This window comes from Mirounga angustirostris, unplaced genomic scaffold (assembly GCF_029215605.1).
Source record: "Mirounga angustirostris isolate CCGP_5_RB_7025 unplaced genomic scaffold, mMirAng1.0.hap1 SCAF_9, whole genome shotgun sequence".
Taxonomy (NCBI): Eukaryota; Metazoa; Chordata; class Mammalia; order Carnivora; family Phocidae; genus Mirounga; species Mirounga angustirostris.
The window spans coordinates 40188505-40206555 of record NW_026991717.1 but is presented as its reverse complement, the minus strand read 5'-3'; the positions used below and the strand labels follow the sequence as shown (position 1 = coordinate 40206555).

The following is an 18051-nucleotide window of genomic DNA, read 5'->3' as shown; positions in this document are numbered from 1 at the left end:
TTGTTACACAAACCTGCCCTGAGTTAAGAACCCTCCTATAGGAACAGATTGTAAGGATTTAAAACATAATCATACGAAGAACAAGAACACATGGTTCTTAAATTAGTCATAAATGAAACTCAAATAATTCTCATACATTGTTTTTCTAATTCCTATTCAGCATTACCCACTCTAGCTTTTTAAAGTTGGGCAAATGTTTTCTGTTTGAATATGCTAAGATCAAAAGAGGAATATGTCAGGGCGCCTGGGTGGCTCAGTTGTTAAGCATCTGCCTTCGGCTCAGGTCATGATCCCGGGGTCCTGGGATCGAGCCCCACATCGGGCTCCCTGCTCAGTGGGAAGCCTGCTTCTCCCTCTCCCACTCCCCCTGCTTGTGTTCCCTTCTTGCTGTGTCTCTTTCTGTCAAATAAATAAATAATCTTAAAAAAATAAATTAAAAAAATAGGAATATGTCTAATTCCTATTCAATCTTAATCATGGATTGACTTAGGTAGTTAATTTATATATATTATTATTTATATATAACTTATATAAAAACTTATATATAAATATATAATATGTAATTTATATATAAATACTACTTATTTCCCATAGCTAAATTGCCAGAGGTAAAAGGATCTGTTCACTTAAAAAATTAAGTTAAAAGTCACCCAACTAAGAAATAACCCTACATAAATGGTTATTTTAAAAGTATTACTGATATTCATAAAACATTTGCAGATTAAAAGCAAGTACTCACTTGTACTAAGTGTACTTAAATTGTGGTACTATAATATGAAAGGTAGTAACAGTACTATATAATTATTTACTATTTCAGACAGTTCTGCTTAATAATACTAGGAATACAATTAACCTCTAACTGCATATGAAGGTTATTAAGATATATTTTGGATCTTGTGACATTTTGTTATTTTCTCTAATAAAAACTTCCTTGAATTATAATAAAGCAAATACAAGTAACTATGTTTTAGTGAGTTAATTTTGAGTTTTAATTTTCTTAGTCACTAAAATCTTTAAGTGCAACATGATTCCATTATATGTAAGTGATCTTTTGTTGGATCTAGATTTTGAGTAGGTGAATAGCATTTCAGGAAAATAATCTGTCCAGAAACAATGGTTACACATTTAATGGGACTGGCTTTTTTTGACAGAATGTATATTCTTTAAGCAATTATTCTCAGGTCCTGTACTGACTCCAAGTAAATAGCAGGTGACCTACTTTCAGAAATTCCTAGACAATATAATGTAGTAATTATCAGTGATAAAATACCCTTCTTAGAACATGATGCCCTAGGTACCTAGCAAAAGTGTTATATGTCTTACAATATTAATGAGTATTTTAAAAACCATATGATACTGACATTACTGTATGAATTCTTAGTTGAAACACAAACTTGTGAACAAGATACATAAAGTAAGTAGAAAAAGGGAACAATACAAGATTTCTGTCGTTTGCACGGTTAAGTGGATTCCTACAACAAATTTAGTGTTCCCATGTGGATTAATTAATGTATTGGCTAAAGTATGCTATTAGCAAAACTCTGGTCACTAGTTTAGTCCCTTACGATTCAGTTAGTTTGGCACAGGAACAAAGTATTACACAAATGTATGCCACTGTTCACAAGGCAAGCTCAATGAGCATATATGGATGACCAGTGGAAGTTCAGCACCAGAGGGGAAAAACTTTAAAAGTGCATAATGCTGTAAGAAACATCATTAAAAAAAAAAAAAAAAAAAGGCTCTACGCCCAACGTGGGGCTTGAACTCATGACCCTCAGATCAAGAGTCACATGCTCTACCCCCGAGCCAGCCAGGCACCCCCAGAAACATCATTTTTTATATAAAACAAAACAAGTATTCCTATAAAAAAGGATTCAAAGAAATTATGTTTTAAAGCACACTTTTCTATTTACCACACACCTTTCTATTTATTTATTCTTTCTATTAAGCACCAAATAAGGCAAACCTACAGATTTGATTAAGATAGTGAAAACCAAGTTCTTGGCACAATGCTGCAATGAAAACAAAACTGTCAAGGAGCTATGGCATTACCACTCAAACAGGATTTTGAAGCTCTATATAGGCAGAGTTCAACTTACAAAAAAGGCAGTGTTCTAAAAGTCCACTTCTAAATAGAGTATTCAAAATTAGGTTGATAGAAATGTTCTATGTTTTGGAGTCATGGTCACATGGAAATCTGTATTTGCCAAAACTCATCAAACTGTACATTTCAGAGGTGCATTTACTATTTGTATATTATATCTCAATAAACTTTGGTTTTTAAAAAATGTCCTAAAAGGTGGTTATAGTACCAATCTACCAGAGAGAAATTTAATAGATATCTTTCTAGCAGAACACTGAAGCCCTGCACCAGTTGAACCATAGCTAATCACTATTTATATCCATGTTTCTATGGAAAAAGGGATTATGAGTTCTAAGTAGATAATGGCATATATCCATTTTTTCCCCTACTCCAAAGCATTTCAAGGACTAGGGTGATTATTTCTAGACACCTTAACCTGTTAATTCTCTATCAGCACCAGAACAGTATTTCTCTACATCAACCAACCATCAAGTGTTCTAAATTGAAGGATCTGAACTTGTTCTTCATATGTATAAGTCATTCAAAAGTCAAACATTTCTATGTCATGAAATGATAAAACCAAATGAACTACCACTCTATAAAGTCAAATAAAAATCAGCAAAATATAAAAAATAGTCATGTTTTCTACTTTTTAGTTCATACAACACTACTCTGAACACTGGGAGATGTGCATAATGATCTCTCCTCACAATATATACATATATATATATTTTTTTACCTTTTTTTTAAACATATAATGTATTATTTGTTTCAGGGGTACAGGTCTGTGATTCATCAGTCTTACACAAATCACAGCGCTCACCATAGTACCTACCCTCCCCAATGTCCTACACCCAGCCACCCTATCCTTCCCACCCCCCTCCACTCCAGCAACCCTGCTGTTTCCTGAGATTAAGAGTCTCTTATGGTTTATCTCCCTCTCCAGTTTCGTCGTTTCATTTTTCCCTCCCTTCCCCTATGATCTTCTGTCTTGTTTCTCAAATTCCTCGTATCAGTGAGATCATATGATACTTGTCTTTCTCTGATTGACTTATTTCACTTAGCATAATTCCCTCTAGTTCCATCCACATCGTTGCAAATGGCAAGATTTCATTTTTTTGATGGCTGCATAATATTCCATTGTGTGTGTGTGTGTGTGTGTGTGTGCGTGCACGCACACACATCTTCTTTATCCATTCATCTCTTGATGGACATCTAGGCTCTTTCCATAGTTTGCTATTGTGGACATTGCTGCTATAAACATTGGGATGCATGTGCCCCTTCGGATCACTACATTTGTATCTTTGGGGTGAATACCCAGTAGTGCAATTGCTGGTTGTAGAGTAGCTCTATTTTCAACTTTTTGAGGAACCTCCATACTGTTTTCCAGAGTGGTTGCACCAGCTTGCATTCCCACCAACAGTGTAGGAGGGCTCCCCTTCCTCCATATCCTTGCCAACATCTGTAGTTTCCTGACTTGTTAATTTTAGCCATTCTGACTGGTGTGAGGTGGTATCTCATTGAGGTTTTGATTCGGATTTCCCTGATGCTGAGTGATGTGGAGCACTTTTTCATGTGTCTGTTGGCCATTTGGATGTCTTCTTTGCAGAAATGTCTGTTCATGTCTTCTGCCTATTTCTTGATTGTATTATTTGTTCTTTGGGTGTTGAGTTTGATGAGTTCTTTATAGATTTTGGATCCTAGCCCTTTATCTGATATGTCATTTGCAAATATCTTCTCCCATTCTGTCAGTTGTCTTTTGGTTTTGTTGACTGTTTCTTTTGCTGTGCAAAAGCTTTTTATCTTGATGAAGTTCCAATAGTTCATTTTTGCCCTTGCTTCCCTTGCTTTTGGTGATGTTTCTAGGAAGAAGTTGCTGCGGATGAGGTCAAAGAGGTTGCTACCTGTGTTCTCCTCAAGGATTTTGATGGATTCCTGTCTCACATTTAGGTCTTTCATCCATTTTGAGTCTATTTTTGTGTGTGGTGTAAGGAAATGGTCCAGTTTCATTCTTTTCATGTGGCTGTCCAATTTCCCCAACACCATTTGTTGAAGAGACTGTCTTTTTTCCACTGGACATTCTTTCTGGCTTTGTCAAAGATTAGTTGACCATAAAGTTGAGGGTCCATTTCTGGGCTCTCTATTCTGTTCCACTGATCTATGTGTCTGTTTTTGCGCCAGTACCATACTGTCTTGATGATTACAGCTTTGTAACAGAGCTTGAAGTCCAGAATTGTGATGCCACCAGCTTTGCTTTTCTTTTTCAACATTCCTCTGGCCATTCGGGGTCTTTTCTGGTTCCATACAAATTTTAGGATTATTTGTTCCACTTCTTTGAAAAAAGTTGATGGTATTTTGATAGGATTGCATTAAATATATAGATTGCTCTAGGTAGCATAGACATTTTCACAATATTTGTTCTTCCAATCCATGAGCATGGAACATTTTTCCATTTCTTTGTGTTTTCCTCAATTTCTTTCATGAGTATTCTATAGTTTTCTGAGTATAAATCCTTTGCCTCTTTGGTTAGATTTATTTCTAGGTATCTTATGGTTTTGGGTGCAATTGTAAATGGGATTGACTCCTTAATTTCTCTTTCTTCTGTTTTGTTGGTGTATAGAAATGCAACTGATTTCTGTGCATTGATTTTATATCCTGCCACTTTACTGAATTCCTGTATGAGTTCTAGCAGTTTTGGGGTGGAGTCTTTTGGGTTTTCCACATAAAGTATCACATCATCTGCAAAAAGCTGATTTGGATGCCTTTTATTTCTTTTTGTTGTCTGATTGCTGAGGCTAGGACTTCTAGAACTATGTTGAACATAGTGGTGAGAGTGGACATCCCTGCCATGTTCCTGGCCTTAGGGGACAAGCTTTCAGTTTTTCTCCATTGAGTATGATATTTGCTGTGGATTTTTCAAAGATGGCTTTTATGATATTGAGGTATGTGCCCTCTATCCCTACACTGTGAAGAGTTTTAATCAAGAAAGGATGCTGTACTTTGTCAAATGCTTTTTCTGAATCTACTGAGAGGATCATATGGTTCTTGTTCTTCCTTTTATTAATGTATTGTATCACATTGATTGATTCGCAGATGTTGAACTAACCTTGCAGCCCAGGAATAAATCCACTTGGTCATGGTGAATAATCCTTTTAATGTACTCTTGGATCCTATTGGCTAGTATTTTGGGGAGAATTTTTGCATCCATGTTCATCAGGGATATTGGTCTGTAGTTCTCCTTTTTGATGGGGGTCTTTGTTTGGTTTTGGGATCAAGTGAATGCTGGCCTCATAAAATGAGTTTGGAAGTTTTCCTTCCATTTCTATTTTTTGGAACAGTTTCAGAAGAATAGGTATTAATTCTTCTTTGAATGTTTGGTAGAATTCCCCTGGGAAGCTATCTGGCCCTCAGCTCTTGTTTGTTGGGAGATTTTTGATTACTGCTTCAATTTCCTTCGTGGTTATGGGTCTGTTCAGGTTTTCTATTTCTTCCTGGTTCAGTTTTGGTAGTTTATATGTCTCTAGGAATGCATCCATTTCTTCCAGACTATCTAATTTGCTGGCATATAGTTGCTCATAATATGTTCTTATAATTGTTTGTATTTCTTTGATGTTGGTTGTGATCTCTCCTCTTTCATTCATGATTTTATTTATTTGGGTCCTTTCTCTTTTCTTTTTGGTAAGTCTGGCCAGGGGTTTATCAATCTTATTAATTCTTTCAGAGAACAAGCTCCTAGTTTTGTTGATCTGTTCTACTGTTCTTTTGGTTTCTATTTCATTGATTTCTGCTCCGATCTTTATTATTTCTCTTCTCCTGCTGGGTTTAGGCTTTATTTGCTGTTCTGTCTCCAGCTCCTCTAGGTGTAGGGTTAGGTTGTGTATTTGAGACCTTTCTTGTTTCTTGAGAAAGGCTTGTATTGCTATATACTTTCTTCTTAGGACTGCCTTTGCTGCATCCCAAAGATTTTGAACAGTTGTGTTTTCATTTTCATTTGTTTCCATGAGTTTTTTAAATTCTTCTTTAATTTCCTGGTTGACCCATTCATTCTTTAGTAGGATGCTTTTTAGCCTCTATGTATTTGAGTCCTTTCTGACTTTCCTCTTGTGATTGAGTTCTAGTTTCAAAGCACTGTGGTCCGAAAATATGCAGGGAATGATCCCAATCTTTTGGTACCGGTTGAGACCCAATTTGTGACCCAGGATGTGATCTATTCTGGAGAATGTTCCATGTGCACTAGAGAAGAATGTATATTCTGTTTCTTTGGGATGGAATGTTCTGAGTATATCTGTGAAGTCCATCTGGTCCAGTGTGTCATTTAAAGCCTTTATTTCCTTGTTGATCTTTTGCTTAGATGATCTGTCCATTTGAGTGAGGGGTGTGTTAAAGTCCCCTACTGTTATTGTATTGTTGTTGATGTGATTTCTTTGATTTTGTTATTAACTGGCTTATATAATAGGCTGTTCCCATGTTAGGGGCATAGATATTTAAAATTGTTAGATCTTCTTGTTGGATAGACCCTTTAAGTATGATGTAGTGTCCTTCCTCATCTTATTATAGTCTTTGGTTTAAAATCTTAATTTGTCTGATATAAGGATTGCCACCCCAGCTTTCTTTTGATGTCCATTAGCACGGTAAATGGTTTTCCACTCCCTCACTTTAAATCTGGAGGTGTCTTTGCATCTAAAATGAGTTTCTTGGGCACCTGGGTGGCTCAGTTGTTAAGCGTCTGCCTTCGGCTCAGGTCATGATCCCAGGGTCCTGGGATCGAGCCCCACATCGGGCTCCCTGCTCCACAGGAAGCCTGCTTCTCTCTCTCTCCCACTCCCCCTGTTGTGTTCCCTCTCTCGCTGTGTCTCTCTCTGCCAAATAAATAAATAAAATCTTTAAAAAATAAAATAAAATAAAATAAAATAAAATGAGTTTCTTGCAGACAGCATATTGAAGGGTCTTGTTTTTTTATCCAATCTGATACCCTGTGTCTTTTGATTGGGGCATTTAGCCCATTTACATTCAGGGTAACTATTGAAAGATATGAATTTAGTGCCATTGTATTGCCTGTAAGGTGACGGTTACTGTATATTGTCTCTGTTCCTTTTTGGTCTATGTTACTTTTAGGCTCTTTCTTTGCTTAGAGGACCGCTTTCACTATTTCTTGTAGGGCTGGTTTGGTGTTCATAAATTCTTTTAAATTTTGTTTGTCCTGGAAACTTTTTATCTCTCCTTCTATTTTCAATGACAGCCTAGCTGGATATAGTATTCTTGGCTGCATATTTTTCTCATTTAGTGCTCTGAATATATCATGCCAGTCCTTTCTGGCCTGCCAGGTCTCTGTGGATAGGTCTGCTGCCAATCTAATGTTTCTACCATTGTAGGTTACAGACCTCTTGTCCCGAGCTCCTTTCAGGATTTTCTCTTTGTCTCTGAGACTTGTAAGTTTTACTATTAGATGTTGGGGTATTGACCTATTTTTATTGATTTCAAGGGGGGATTCTCTGTGCCTCCTGGATTTTGATGCCTGTTTCCTTCCCCACATTAGGGAAGTTCTCTGCTATAATTCGCTCCAATATACCTTTTGCCCCTCTCTTTCTTTCTTCTTCTGGGATCCCATTTATTCTAATGTTGTTTGGCTTTATGGTATCACTTATCTCTCGAATTCTCCCCTTGTGATCCAGTAGTGGTTTATCTCTTTTTCTCAGCTTCTTTATTCTCCATCATTTGGTCTTCTATATCACTAATTCTCTCTTCTGCCCCATTTATCCTAGCAGTTAGAGCCTACATTTTTTATTGTACCTCATTAATAGCCTTTTTTATTTCGACTTGGTTAGATTTTAGTTCTTTTATTTCCCCAGAAAGGGGTTCTCTAGTATCTTCTATACTTTTTTCAAGCCCAGCTATTATCTTTGTAATTGTCATTCTGAATTCTAGTTCTGACATCTTACTAACGTCTGTATTGATTAGGTCCCTGGCAGTCAGTACTGCCTCTTGTTCTTTTTTTTGAGGTGAGTTTTTCCATCTTGTCATTTTGTCCAGAGGAGAATAGATGAATGAGAGAACAAAATGTTAAAAAAAATGCTAAAAGGGCAGCAATGACCCCAGAAAAATATACACTAAACATATCAGAAGAAACCTGAAACTGGGGGGGAAAGAAAGGGGGGGGAAAAAAAAGAATATGATCAGGCTGGTGAATATAACAGCCACACACTAGATTTTGGGTGTATTTTGGTCTGTTAGAAGAAATTGCCTCCCAAAATTTTAAAGAAAGAAAAACTTATATATATACAAAAATAAGGGTAAATACGATGAAGGGATGGAATATGACTGTAAAGATTGAAAATTAAAAAGGATTTTAAAAAAGGAATTGATAAGAAGTTGGTTGAAAAAGAATGAAAAAAAATTTAAAAAAAGAAAGAGAGAATGTGATCAGGCGGGAGACTAGGACGTCATACACTAGATTTAGGGTATATTTTGGTCTGTTAGAAGAAACTGTATCTCAAAATTTTAAAGAAAGGAAAACTTATATATATACCAAAAATAAGGGTAAATACAATGAAGAGATAGAATATGACTGTAAAAATGAAAAATTAAAAAAGAATTGATAAGATGTTGGTTGAAAAAGGAAAGAAGAAAAATTCAACTAAAAAAATAGAAAAGGAGAAAAATAAAGAAAATTTAAAAAATTAACTTTGAAAGACTAAAGAATCATGGGGAAAAACCCATGAATTTTATGTGTTGTATTCCCCTAGCACTGGAGTTCTGCCGTTCTCATTGATTGGTAAACTTGATCTTGGCTGGCTGTTCTTGCTGATCTTCTGGGGGAGGGGCCTGTTGCAGTGGTTCTCAAATGTCTTTGCTGGAGGAGGAATTGCCCCGCCCTTGCTGGGGCCGGGCTAGGTAATCTGCTTGGGTTTGCTCTCGGGAGCTTTTGTTCCCTGAAAGCTTTCTGTCCAGCTTTGGAGGACAAGAATGAAAATGGCAGCCTCCCAATCTCTGGTCCCGGAGGAGCTGAGAGCTCAGAGCCCCACTCCTCAGTGCGCCCCCAGAGAAAAGCAGTCAATCACTCCTGTCTCCCCGGTCTCTGGCCACACTCTGTGCTCACCTGGCCTGTGACCGAGTGTTTCTACCTCTGGCACATGACCCTGTTTGGAGTCTCCAAACCCAGCAGATTCCTGCGGTGTGCTCCGCCGCTCCTCTGTGGGGGGGGGGGGGGAAGGAAGGGGAGTCTCCCCGGATCTGCCACTTGTTGGGTCCTTGCTCGAAGAGCAGGTCACAGTTTATGGCAACCCCGATCTGAGAGCCCACTCCTTGGCTCCGTCTTTGCAGCCAGCTTCCCTGCTCCAATACCTGGGAGCTCTGCCACACTCAGACACCCCCAGTCTTTCTGTGACCCCAAGGGTCCTGAGACCACACTGTCCCAGCCAGGGTTCCACCCCCCGCTTAGCCACTGGAGCAACGTTCCTCAGCGGAGCTGACTTCTAAAAGTTCCAATTTTGCACTCTGTTGCTCTATTACCTGCCAGTAGCCAGCTGACGGAGGCCCCCTCCCCCCGCAGTCTGTCTTCCCGAATATTGCCTCGGATTCACTTCTCCGCACGTCCTACCTTCCAGAAAGTGGGTACTTTTCTGTTCAGAGCGCTGCTGCTATTCTTTTCTTCGATCTCCTGTTGAGTTTGTAGGTGTTCTGAATGGTTTGATAACTAGCTGAATTCCTGGGACCAGACGAAATTTGGGTCTCCTACTCCTCTGCCATCTTGCTCCTCCCCCCTCACAATATATTTTAAACATAGGTAAGAAAACAACACAGAAAGACTAGATGACTTGACTCAAATCACAAGTATAAGAGCTGGGACTCAAGTTGTCCTGATTCCCAATGCAGTGTTTTTCCTATTACATCTGGCATAGTTAGAATCATTTCTCATTCTGTAAGACATATTTGGTACTGATTTTTTAGTTAGTAAAGGACACTTTTGAGTCCAACTCAGAACTGAGCTGATTTCTGAATACTGAGGGATGAGCTGTACTTTGGCTGTTATGCCCCCTGCCCTCAAAAATCACTGATTTTCTTTTAGTCACATAAATTTGAACGTGATGGACTTCTTTAAACAGCCTTACAAGTATAACCTGTTGAGTAAATATATGACAAAGCTTTGCTTTCTCCCTTTCTTCTCTTGTCATGGGCATAAAATCATGAACATTATGTATATATAGTCACAAATTTATACGAGAGTTTCAAGTATAGTTAACTTTTCATGTAAAAAACAACTTTTCCCCCTTAATCTTTTCAGAGTAAATTGCTGGCCTGATGACCCACCACCCCTGAATACTTTAGTGTGTACTTCCCACAAACAATGACATTCTCTTATCTAACCATAACACAACATGAAAATGGAAATTAACATGTTACACTACTAATGTCTAATACTCAAACTACATACAAGTTTTAATGATTATATTAATAATGTTATGCCAAAAGCATCCAGTTCAGAACAATACGTTGTATTTGCATGTCAAGTCTCTTCAGTTTCCTTCACTTTTGAACAGTTTCTCAATTTTTCCTTTATTTTCTTAACCCTGACAGTTCATGGATTACAGAACAGGTATTTTGTAGAATGTCACTTAATTTGAGTTTGTATGATATTTCCTTGAGATATGCAGGTTATATGCATCTTTAGCAGAAATATAGAGTTGATGTTGTATTTTCACTGTGGCCTATTATAAGCATAGGTTGATTTGTTCCACTATTGATGATGTTTACTTTGATGATTAGATAAAAATGGGGTCTGCCAGGCATTCTATTCCACCATAAAGTTATTCTTTCCCCTTTTGTAATTAATATGTATTTTGTGCAGAGGTACTTTGAAACTAAAATCCTGTTTCTCATCAGACTCTTGATTGATATCTGTGTAAACTCATAGTTTCCTATTTTTTTTCAATGGGTTATAATCTGTTACTAACATTTGATGTTCAAGTTGTCTCAGATGTAACCAGTGGGAGTCCCTTCAAGCTGGCTTGTCTTTGTATGTGTGTGTGTGTGCATATACACACACGGGCACGTGCATCTGCCTGTATGTGTGTGGTGTTGTTTTAAAAAACATGTCTCCATTATTCTTGGAGCAATTCCTTGTTTTCTAGCACAAGCTACTTCAGGGCTCATTTTGTACTTTCCTTGCCCTAGACCCAGTAATTTCTCCAAGGAGTCCTAATTCCTTTTAGTGGAAAACGGTATTTAGAAGTCAGAATCTGTGCATTAGGTGTACTCATTGCTATTGGGGATGGCTGCTCCTAGGTCCTCACCGTGTACAGAGCTAGGGAATATATGTTTGTACACACAAAGACACACATACTTGTATCTATATTTATTTCTATATTTGTCTATACATATTGAATACCAATGATATATCAAACCTTCAATTCCATTCTAATACCACAGAGTTCATTCAGGTTTTCTCCTTTTCTGTATTTGTAAGTCCCTTCTCTGACAGTGACTAACTTCATTATCCTTAATATATTTATTTATTTGATCCATTCCCCCATATGCTATATTCTCCCATCTCTACCACCACCCTTCCCCACACATATGACTTCTTCACCCTAATTTGGCTTCAACAACTACTTCCAGACCAAACCTCTACCCCCACCAAGCTGGCATCTTCCTCATCCAGATCAAACACTGATACCCCATTTGCTGCCCCTACCCAGTAGAGACACTCTCCTTACCTTGCTCAGACTCTGATATTCACGTTGTTTCTGCATGGATATTCTTCTCATCCTATTTTTTCTGACCCCCTGCAGCTGTCTGTCCCCTAGCATGGACACTCTTTTTATCCTCTCATCCTCTGATTCTCCATGCTAGGCTGCCCCTTACACGGATGCTATCTTCACCTGGCTTGGGCTCCAACACCCAATGCTAGGCTGCTCCTCCTTCCTCATCCCATTCAGCTTTTGACACCCCACTCTAGGCCACTGTTCCCCAACCTCCTCTCTGTTCCATAGGGATACCCACCTTGCTCCACCCCACCTAATGATACTAGGACTGAAGGGGAAGGGAAGGTTTCACACATCAATTTAAAATAGCACAATTAATGCACTTAATTTCAGCTACAAATTCACTTCCACATTGTAAAAATATTCAAGTGAAATATTCATTATGCTCTACACCTACTGTCAGCACGTGGCAATCCTCAAAAAGGAGAAGTGAAAATTAAGGATGTTCAGGTTAGAGGTCCACACACTTGGACAGAACTCCCATAGTCTGTAAGTGGGCAGGCAAGGTTACAGATCCTGAGTGCTAAAATAAAACTGATGATTTGGCAAAATCCTGCAAGGTACTCCTAAGAGGTGCTCTATAATATCTAGTAGCCCAAACAGAACTTTCATAATAAAGAGTCAATGATGAAATGGAATGAACTTAGATTTTGTTAAAAGCTGATAAAAGTTAAATAGAAACTATCACTCATAACATTTAAAACAATCACACAAAATAAGTCAGGGCACTGTAGACATACTATTACTTACTTTATCTACACAATCATCAAAAAATGCCAGGCTTGCATCTTTATCACTGACAAAAGAACATTCCTCAATGAAGCGAATGAACATTTGTGTTTTGGTCATCATGCTATAGAATTTTTGATGTGAGCGGTCCCGGCTTCTTAAGAAAGCTGTTCAACATAAATTCATAATGTCACAAAATATAGCATCATTCAAAGATTCATTACATTTTAAGCCAGAAGAAACTTGATTAACCACATCATCTATACCCCCTCAACCCACCACTTTGAAGAAAAAGAAACTAAGACCCCTGAAAAGGGATATGACCTGACAAAGATAGCAATAGGAAGGGAACTTGAACCTAGATCTTTCAAATCCTCACCCAGAATTGTCTCTGTGGTCCCCCACTACCTTGAAGATTACACATAAAGTAGTAAATTTGAAAGCATTTTTAAAATTGCTTTTTCCCTCCCAATGTGTTGCATGTTCTATGCTCATGGCATACTCTCTGTCCATGTATTTGGCTTTTCTCAAAACAGCAGTTACATCTCTTCTAGTATTTGTTTATGTCTGTGTCTTACTGAAACAGAGTAAAAATTTATTTCCTGATTTCATGCTCCACATTGCTCGCTATGGTTAGTTACACTACATTTGGGCCTTCTTTTGGGCCCATATGCTCAAATTATTTCCACCTGTTCTCTCTGCTTAAAACTGTCTTCTACTTTTCTTTTGCCTGGCTAATTTCTACTCATCCCTGAGATCATGGCTCAGACATAAACTCCTCAGAAGGGCTTTCTGTGATCTAAAGTTGTAAAATAAAGTGTTCATTCATATTATTTTCAAATTGCTTATCTTCTTGACTATAAGCTCAATGGGAGAAGTGACCATGTCTTTCTCTCTCTCTCTTTTTTTTGTGACCATGTACCTTTTGCATACCACTATATACCTAGTAGTTAGAGGAACTCAATATATATATATTAAATGAATTTCTCTTGCAAATGTTATATACCACAAGAGAAAAATAAATATGTATTATGACAGAAACTGCACTCTGGGGCTCTCCTACTTCTTTTGCTTTGGGGCACAAACAGAAAGTAGTATTTATAAAGCACACTGAAGTAAAATGAATGAGGCTGCTCATGCCTGGAGGTGACTATCCCAGGGGCTCCTTTGAGTGTCCAACATTGCTTAGCTGCTCTGAAAGCTAAAAGTATCAATATCTCAACACATCTGTGATACAACATTCCTACATGGTTAGGAAGCTCTGTGCTTTTCAAATATTTAGCTAATGGGATTATAACTAATGTGCCCGAGAAATAACTAGTTTTGTGGAGATGGATTACCAACAAAGTTGATCCTCACATACTTCCAAAAAAGGTATGTATTTTGATAAACATGAGCTATTAATTAACACAGAAAACAACTGAATCATCATAAGGTTAAACTCAATACTATGAAAACTATAAAACTATACAATCACTCACCTTGTAGGGCAAAAAGAGAGGATGCATCTGTGGCTGTCTCAGACGGGGCTTGTGTTATTGGTCTTAAGTATGATCTATAACCTTTTAAAATAGAGGCCATGAAACACAAAAATGCCTCTTGGATTTCCAAATCTATCATGTGCAACCTCTTTCCAGAATTAAAATCATAGTCATTCATTGCTAAGTCCATTAGTCCATCATCTCTTGGTCTCTGCTGCACTGTGAAGAAAATCAGTGTTAGTGTTTTCTCCAAACTCTTAAAACCAATGTTCATAAAGATATCAATATAAATTTGTTATATATGTAAGTCAAGTCATTACGCTGTATACCTTAAACTTACACAGTCCTGTATGTCAATTATATCTCAATAAAATTGAAAGAAATAAATGTGTTGTTTTCAAAAGGGCTCAAGCTACCTCAACTCTGTGTTTATACAACTTCATAATAGGTAAACCCTAGCAAAGCTTGCTACATCATTTTTTAGGCTCTGCTGCATGTATTTCAACCAAAGTAAATATAAAATTATTCCTGTTTATCTGACTACGATCAAAAAAATTCATGTTCTGAAGTAACTATATATAAACTAATAAATGAAAATCATAGCAACCATATCAGCAGGATACAGGGTTAAATTCATTAGCCCTATCTCTGCCCACCCACCCTCCCTTTTAAAAAATATAAGTGCCTACAGGAAAAACACGCAAGGCTTAGAATGTGAAAAACAGCTCTTCCTCTTCCTGAACAATTCAATGCTAAAGCCCTTAGGTAGTAAAATAATAAATTCACAATAGAGAGGCCTGGTAGACACCACCTTAACCAAGTGCACAAAGTGAACATCTTCATCAATTACGGGACAAATTGAGGTAGTGCCTGATCTGGTAAGGATGCTAGGAAAGGAAGATAGTGTCACTTCTGCGATATTCTTGCCAAAGATGTATGACCTGTATTTATCATGAGGACACTCAGACAAACCCACATCATGGACCATTCTATGACAGTAAGTATCATCTTCAGAAGTATCAAGAAAAAGAAGGAAAAAATCAAGGGACTGCTTGGAGAAAAGGAGATTAAAGAGACTTGAAACTAAATTATAACATCTGATTTGGAAATGGATTATTTTGCTATAAAGAATATTATTATGATAACTGACAAAACTAGAATCTGGTCTGTGGGCAGTAATGCTCAGTGTTAATTTCCTGATTTTCATGGTTATATTATAGTGATGCAGGAGAATATATTTTTTTGGTAGGAAATATATTCCATTTGGAGGTGATGGGCATCTATTCTCAAAGGTCAGGGAAAATGTGATTGTTTCAAAATTAAAAAAATTTTTTTAAATATGAGGAACAATAAATCATCTTAGTTTTTTTTCTGGAGTTCTTATTGTCTAAAAAAGTAACAGTACTAGGAAGAATGTGGGCATTGATATAGAAGGCCTAGATTTTAATCCTAACTTCATCCTTGTTAACTGTATGATCTCTGACAAGCTATTTTACCTCCCTCAACTTATGTATGTGAAAGTGTTCTGAAGCTGTAAAGTATTACACAATCCTTAATTATCAGTACTGTTTAAAAGTTTATAGTTTTAAGTTCCTGCCCTTCAGTTGAGCTGGATGGGCTATTTCATTGATTTTAATAATATTTTAAATATTGCTACAAAAGCTGCTGGACTTCTCAGCCATTTAAAAGAAGTACATGCCTTGTTAGAAAGCAATTAAGTAGTTAGCTTAAGTAAAATTCTATACATAATTTATTTGTTCCATAAGATAAAATGTTGTTCTATTTGACATCACTGTTTTCATATCCCAGTCCTTACGAGCTGCTTCCAAATTATCTGCTTATTGTAAGGTTTACTTTGGAAACACTGTCTTCTTCCATGCTATTTCCAACTCTACAGGCACTGTGAACCCTCAAGGATGTAGGCCCCTTCCTATGTTTACATTTCACCTAATACATAAACAAGAACCTCAAATATTGCTGTACCATTACTGACCATTTTTCACACAATAATTTAGTAAGTATTAAATTATGGGCCCTGAATGAGCTATTGTTATAAAATACCAAGAAGATTAGATAAATGATAAATACATAGTTGAGAACCTCAAATATTGCTACACTATCACTGGCCATTTTTCATACAATAGGTATTAATTTATGGGCCCTGAATGAGCCACTGTTATAAGTACCAAGAGGATTAAATAAATGAAGGTTTAATTCTTCTTATATGTATCTCTGGATCACTGACAAGGTATTCTTATATAAGCTTTTTACTAAAGTATTCCATATCTTAATCAATTTTCATTTTGATTAATTTCCTAATGCATTTGGCAAGCTTCTATTTTCAAATTATTTGAGGTAAGCTTAGCATTAAGATCCATGGAAAGTGAAAAGCATATGACCCAGCTCTCACCCCACTAAAATCATCAGCATTTTCTAATTTAAACCATCTGTCTTAAATTTTCAAAACGAAACTTCTATGTATGAAGAAAATATACAAGAGGAAACCCTTATTTTTTCCCTGGTATTTCAATAATGGTAAAATTAAAGAAAACAATCACCTTAACCTCTTTTTGAATTTTATTATTCTAAAATGGTTCTATGAAAATGTAGTAGATATAAAATGTAAATTTTATAAATTTCCTATTCAGCTTCTAACAAATTTTGCTTTAATGTTCACTTACCCTTAAGATTATAAAAACATTTCCCTCAGATAAAATAAACAGTATCCTTTTACAAGTAAGGCAAAGTAATTGGAGTCCTTTTTCAGATTAAATTACTTCCTTTAATTAAGTTATATACTTACATTTTGCCAACTGCTGGTGCAAATTATTCAGTGTGTTCATCAGATTTTTACATGGTTTCTTTGGAAGTATCTTCCAGGCTACATTTTTCTTGTCACCAGTTCTGAGATTAAATGACAACAATAATATATTTGTTAGATGGACTTTTTTTTGCTATATATAAAAAAGGGAAAAGAGAAATTCATTGAACAAAAAATAAGACACATACAAAACATTCTAATTAATAGGAGAAAAATACCACAGGGGTAAGTTAGAATGCAGAATATTTAAAAATTAATTTACATGAGGGAAGAACCTTGTATTAAATATAGCTCAAAAATTTATAATTATGGGGGCGCCTGGGTGGCTCAGTTGGTTAAGTGTCTGTCTTCGGCTCAGGTCATGATCTCAGGGTCCTGAGATCGAGCCCCATGTTGGGCTCTCTGGTCAGTGGGGAGTCTGCTTCTCCATCTCCCTCTGCCTGCCTCCCCCCTGCTCATGCTCTCTCTCTGTCAAATGAATAAATAAAATACTTTAAAAAATTTTTTTAAAAATTTATAATTATGTTGGTACTGAGTAAATTCCACTTGCATTGGAATCATACTAATCACTACAAACAATATGGTGGTCATTACTCAAAACCTCATTTAAAAGACTTTAGATACCTAAATACTGGGACAATCTTACCAACTGGAGGTTTCTCTCTTATAGACTCTAAGAAAAAGCACTATGGAAAACTTGAACTCATATAGAAAAAATGAACTGATGATCCAGAAAGCTTATCAGAATTCTTGGGTATATTTAAATATTGAGTTTCTTAGTTTCCTACAAGTAAAAGTAAAATTTGTTTTTGTTTCAGAAAAGAACTAATCTATAATATTAAATTATTTGGATAAGGATAACATTCCAAAATACTTTTATAACTATAAAAGAGGGTATCTGCTTGAAAGTGGTAGCTTTGTTTCTAAGACAAACTCCTATACTCTCCTTTATTACAATTATTGTAACATGGCCATTCTTCAAACTATACATGGGGTAAGAGAAGAAAAGAACACAGTGATAAAACACCATAAAGCTTTTGGACTTAACTATAGCTTTGTTGATTACATTCCTTTTTTTTTTTTTTTTAAGATTTTATTTATTTATTTGACAGAGAGACAGCGAGAGAGGGAACACAAGCAGGGGGAGTGGGAGAGGGAGAAGCAGGCTTCCCGAAA

At 36.6% G+C, this 18051-nt stretch overlaps 1 protein-coding gene across 6 annotated transcripts in view; it reads right to left on the bottom strand.

Annotated features, from left to right (window-relative positions):
• DENND4A (DENN domain containing 4A) overlaps positions 1–18051 on the bottom strand; it is a 163261-nt gene that overhangs the window by 48847 nt on the left and 96363 nt on the right. For all 6 annotated transcript variants that reach the window (XM_064570277.1, XM_064570276.1, XM_064570280.1 and 3 more), the window contains 3 exons: positions 16858–16958; positions 14055–14273; positions 12595–12740 (listed from right to left, as the gene is read on the bottom strand). In XM_064570277.1, coding sequence (XP_064426347.1) covers positions 12595–12740; positions 14055–14273; positions 16858–16958 — 466 coding nt within the window. The remainder of the gene's footprint in view (positions 1–12594; positions 12741–14054; positions 14274–16857; positions 16959–18051) is intronic.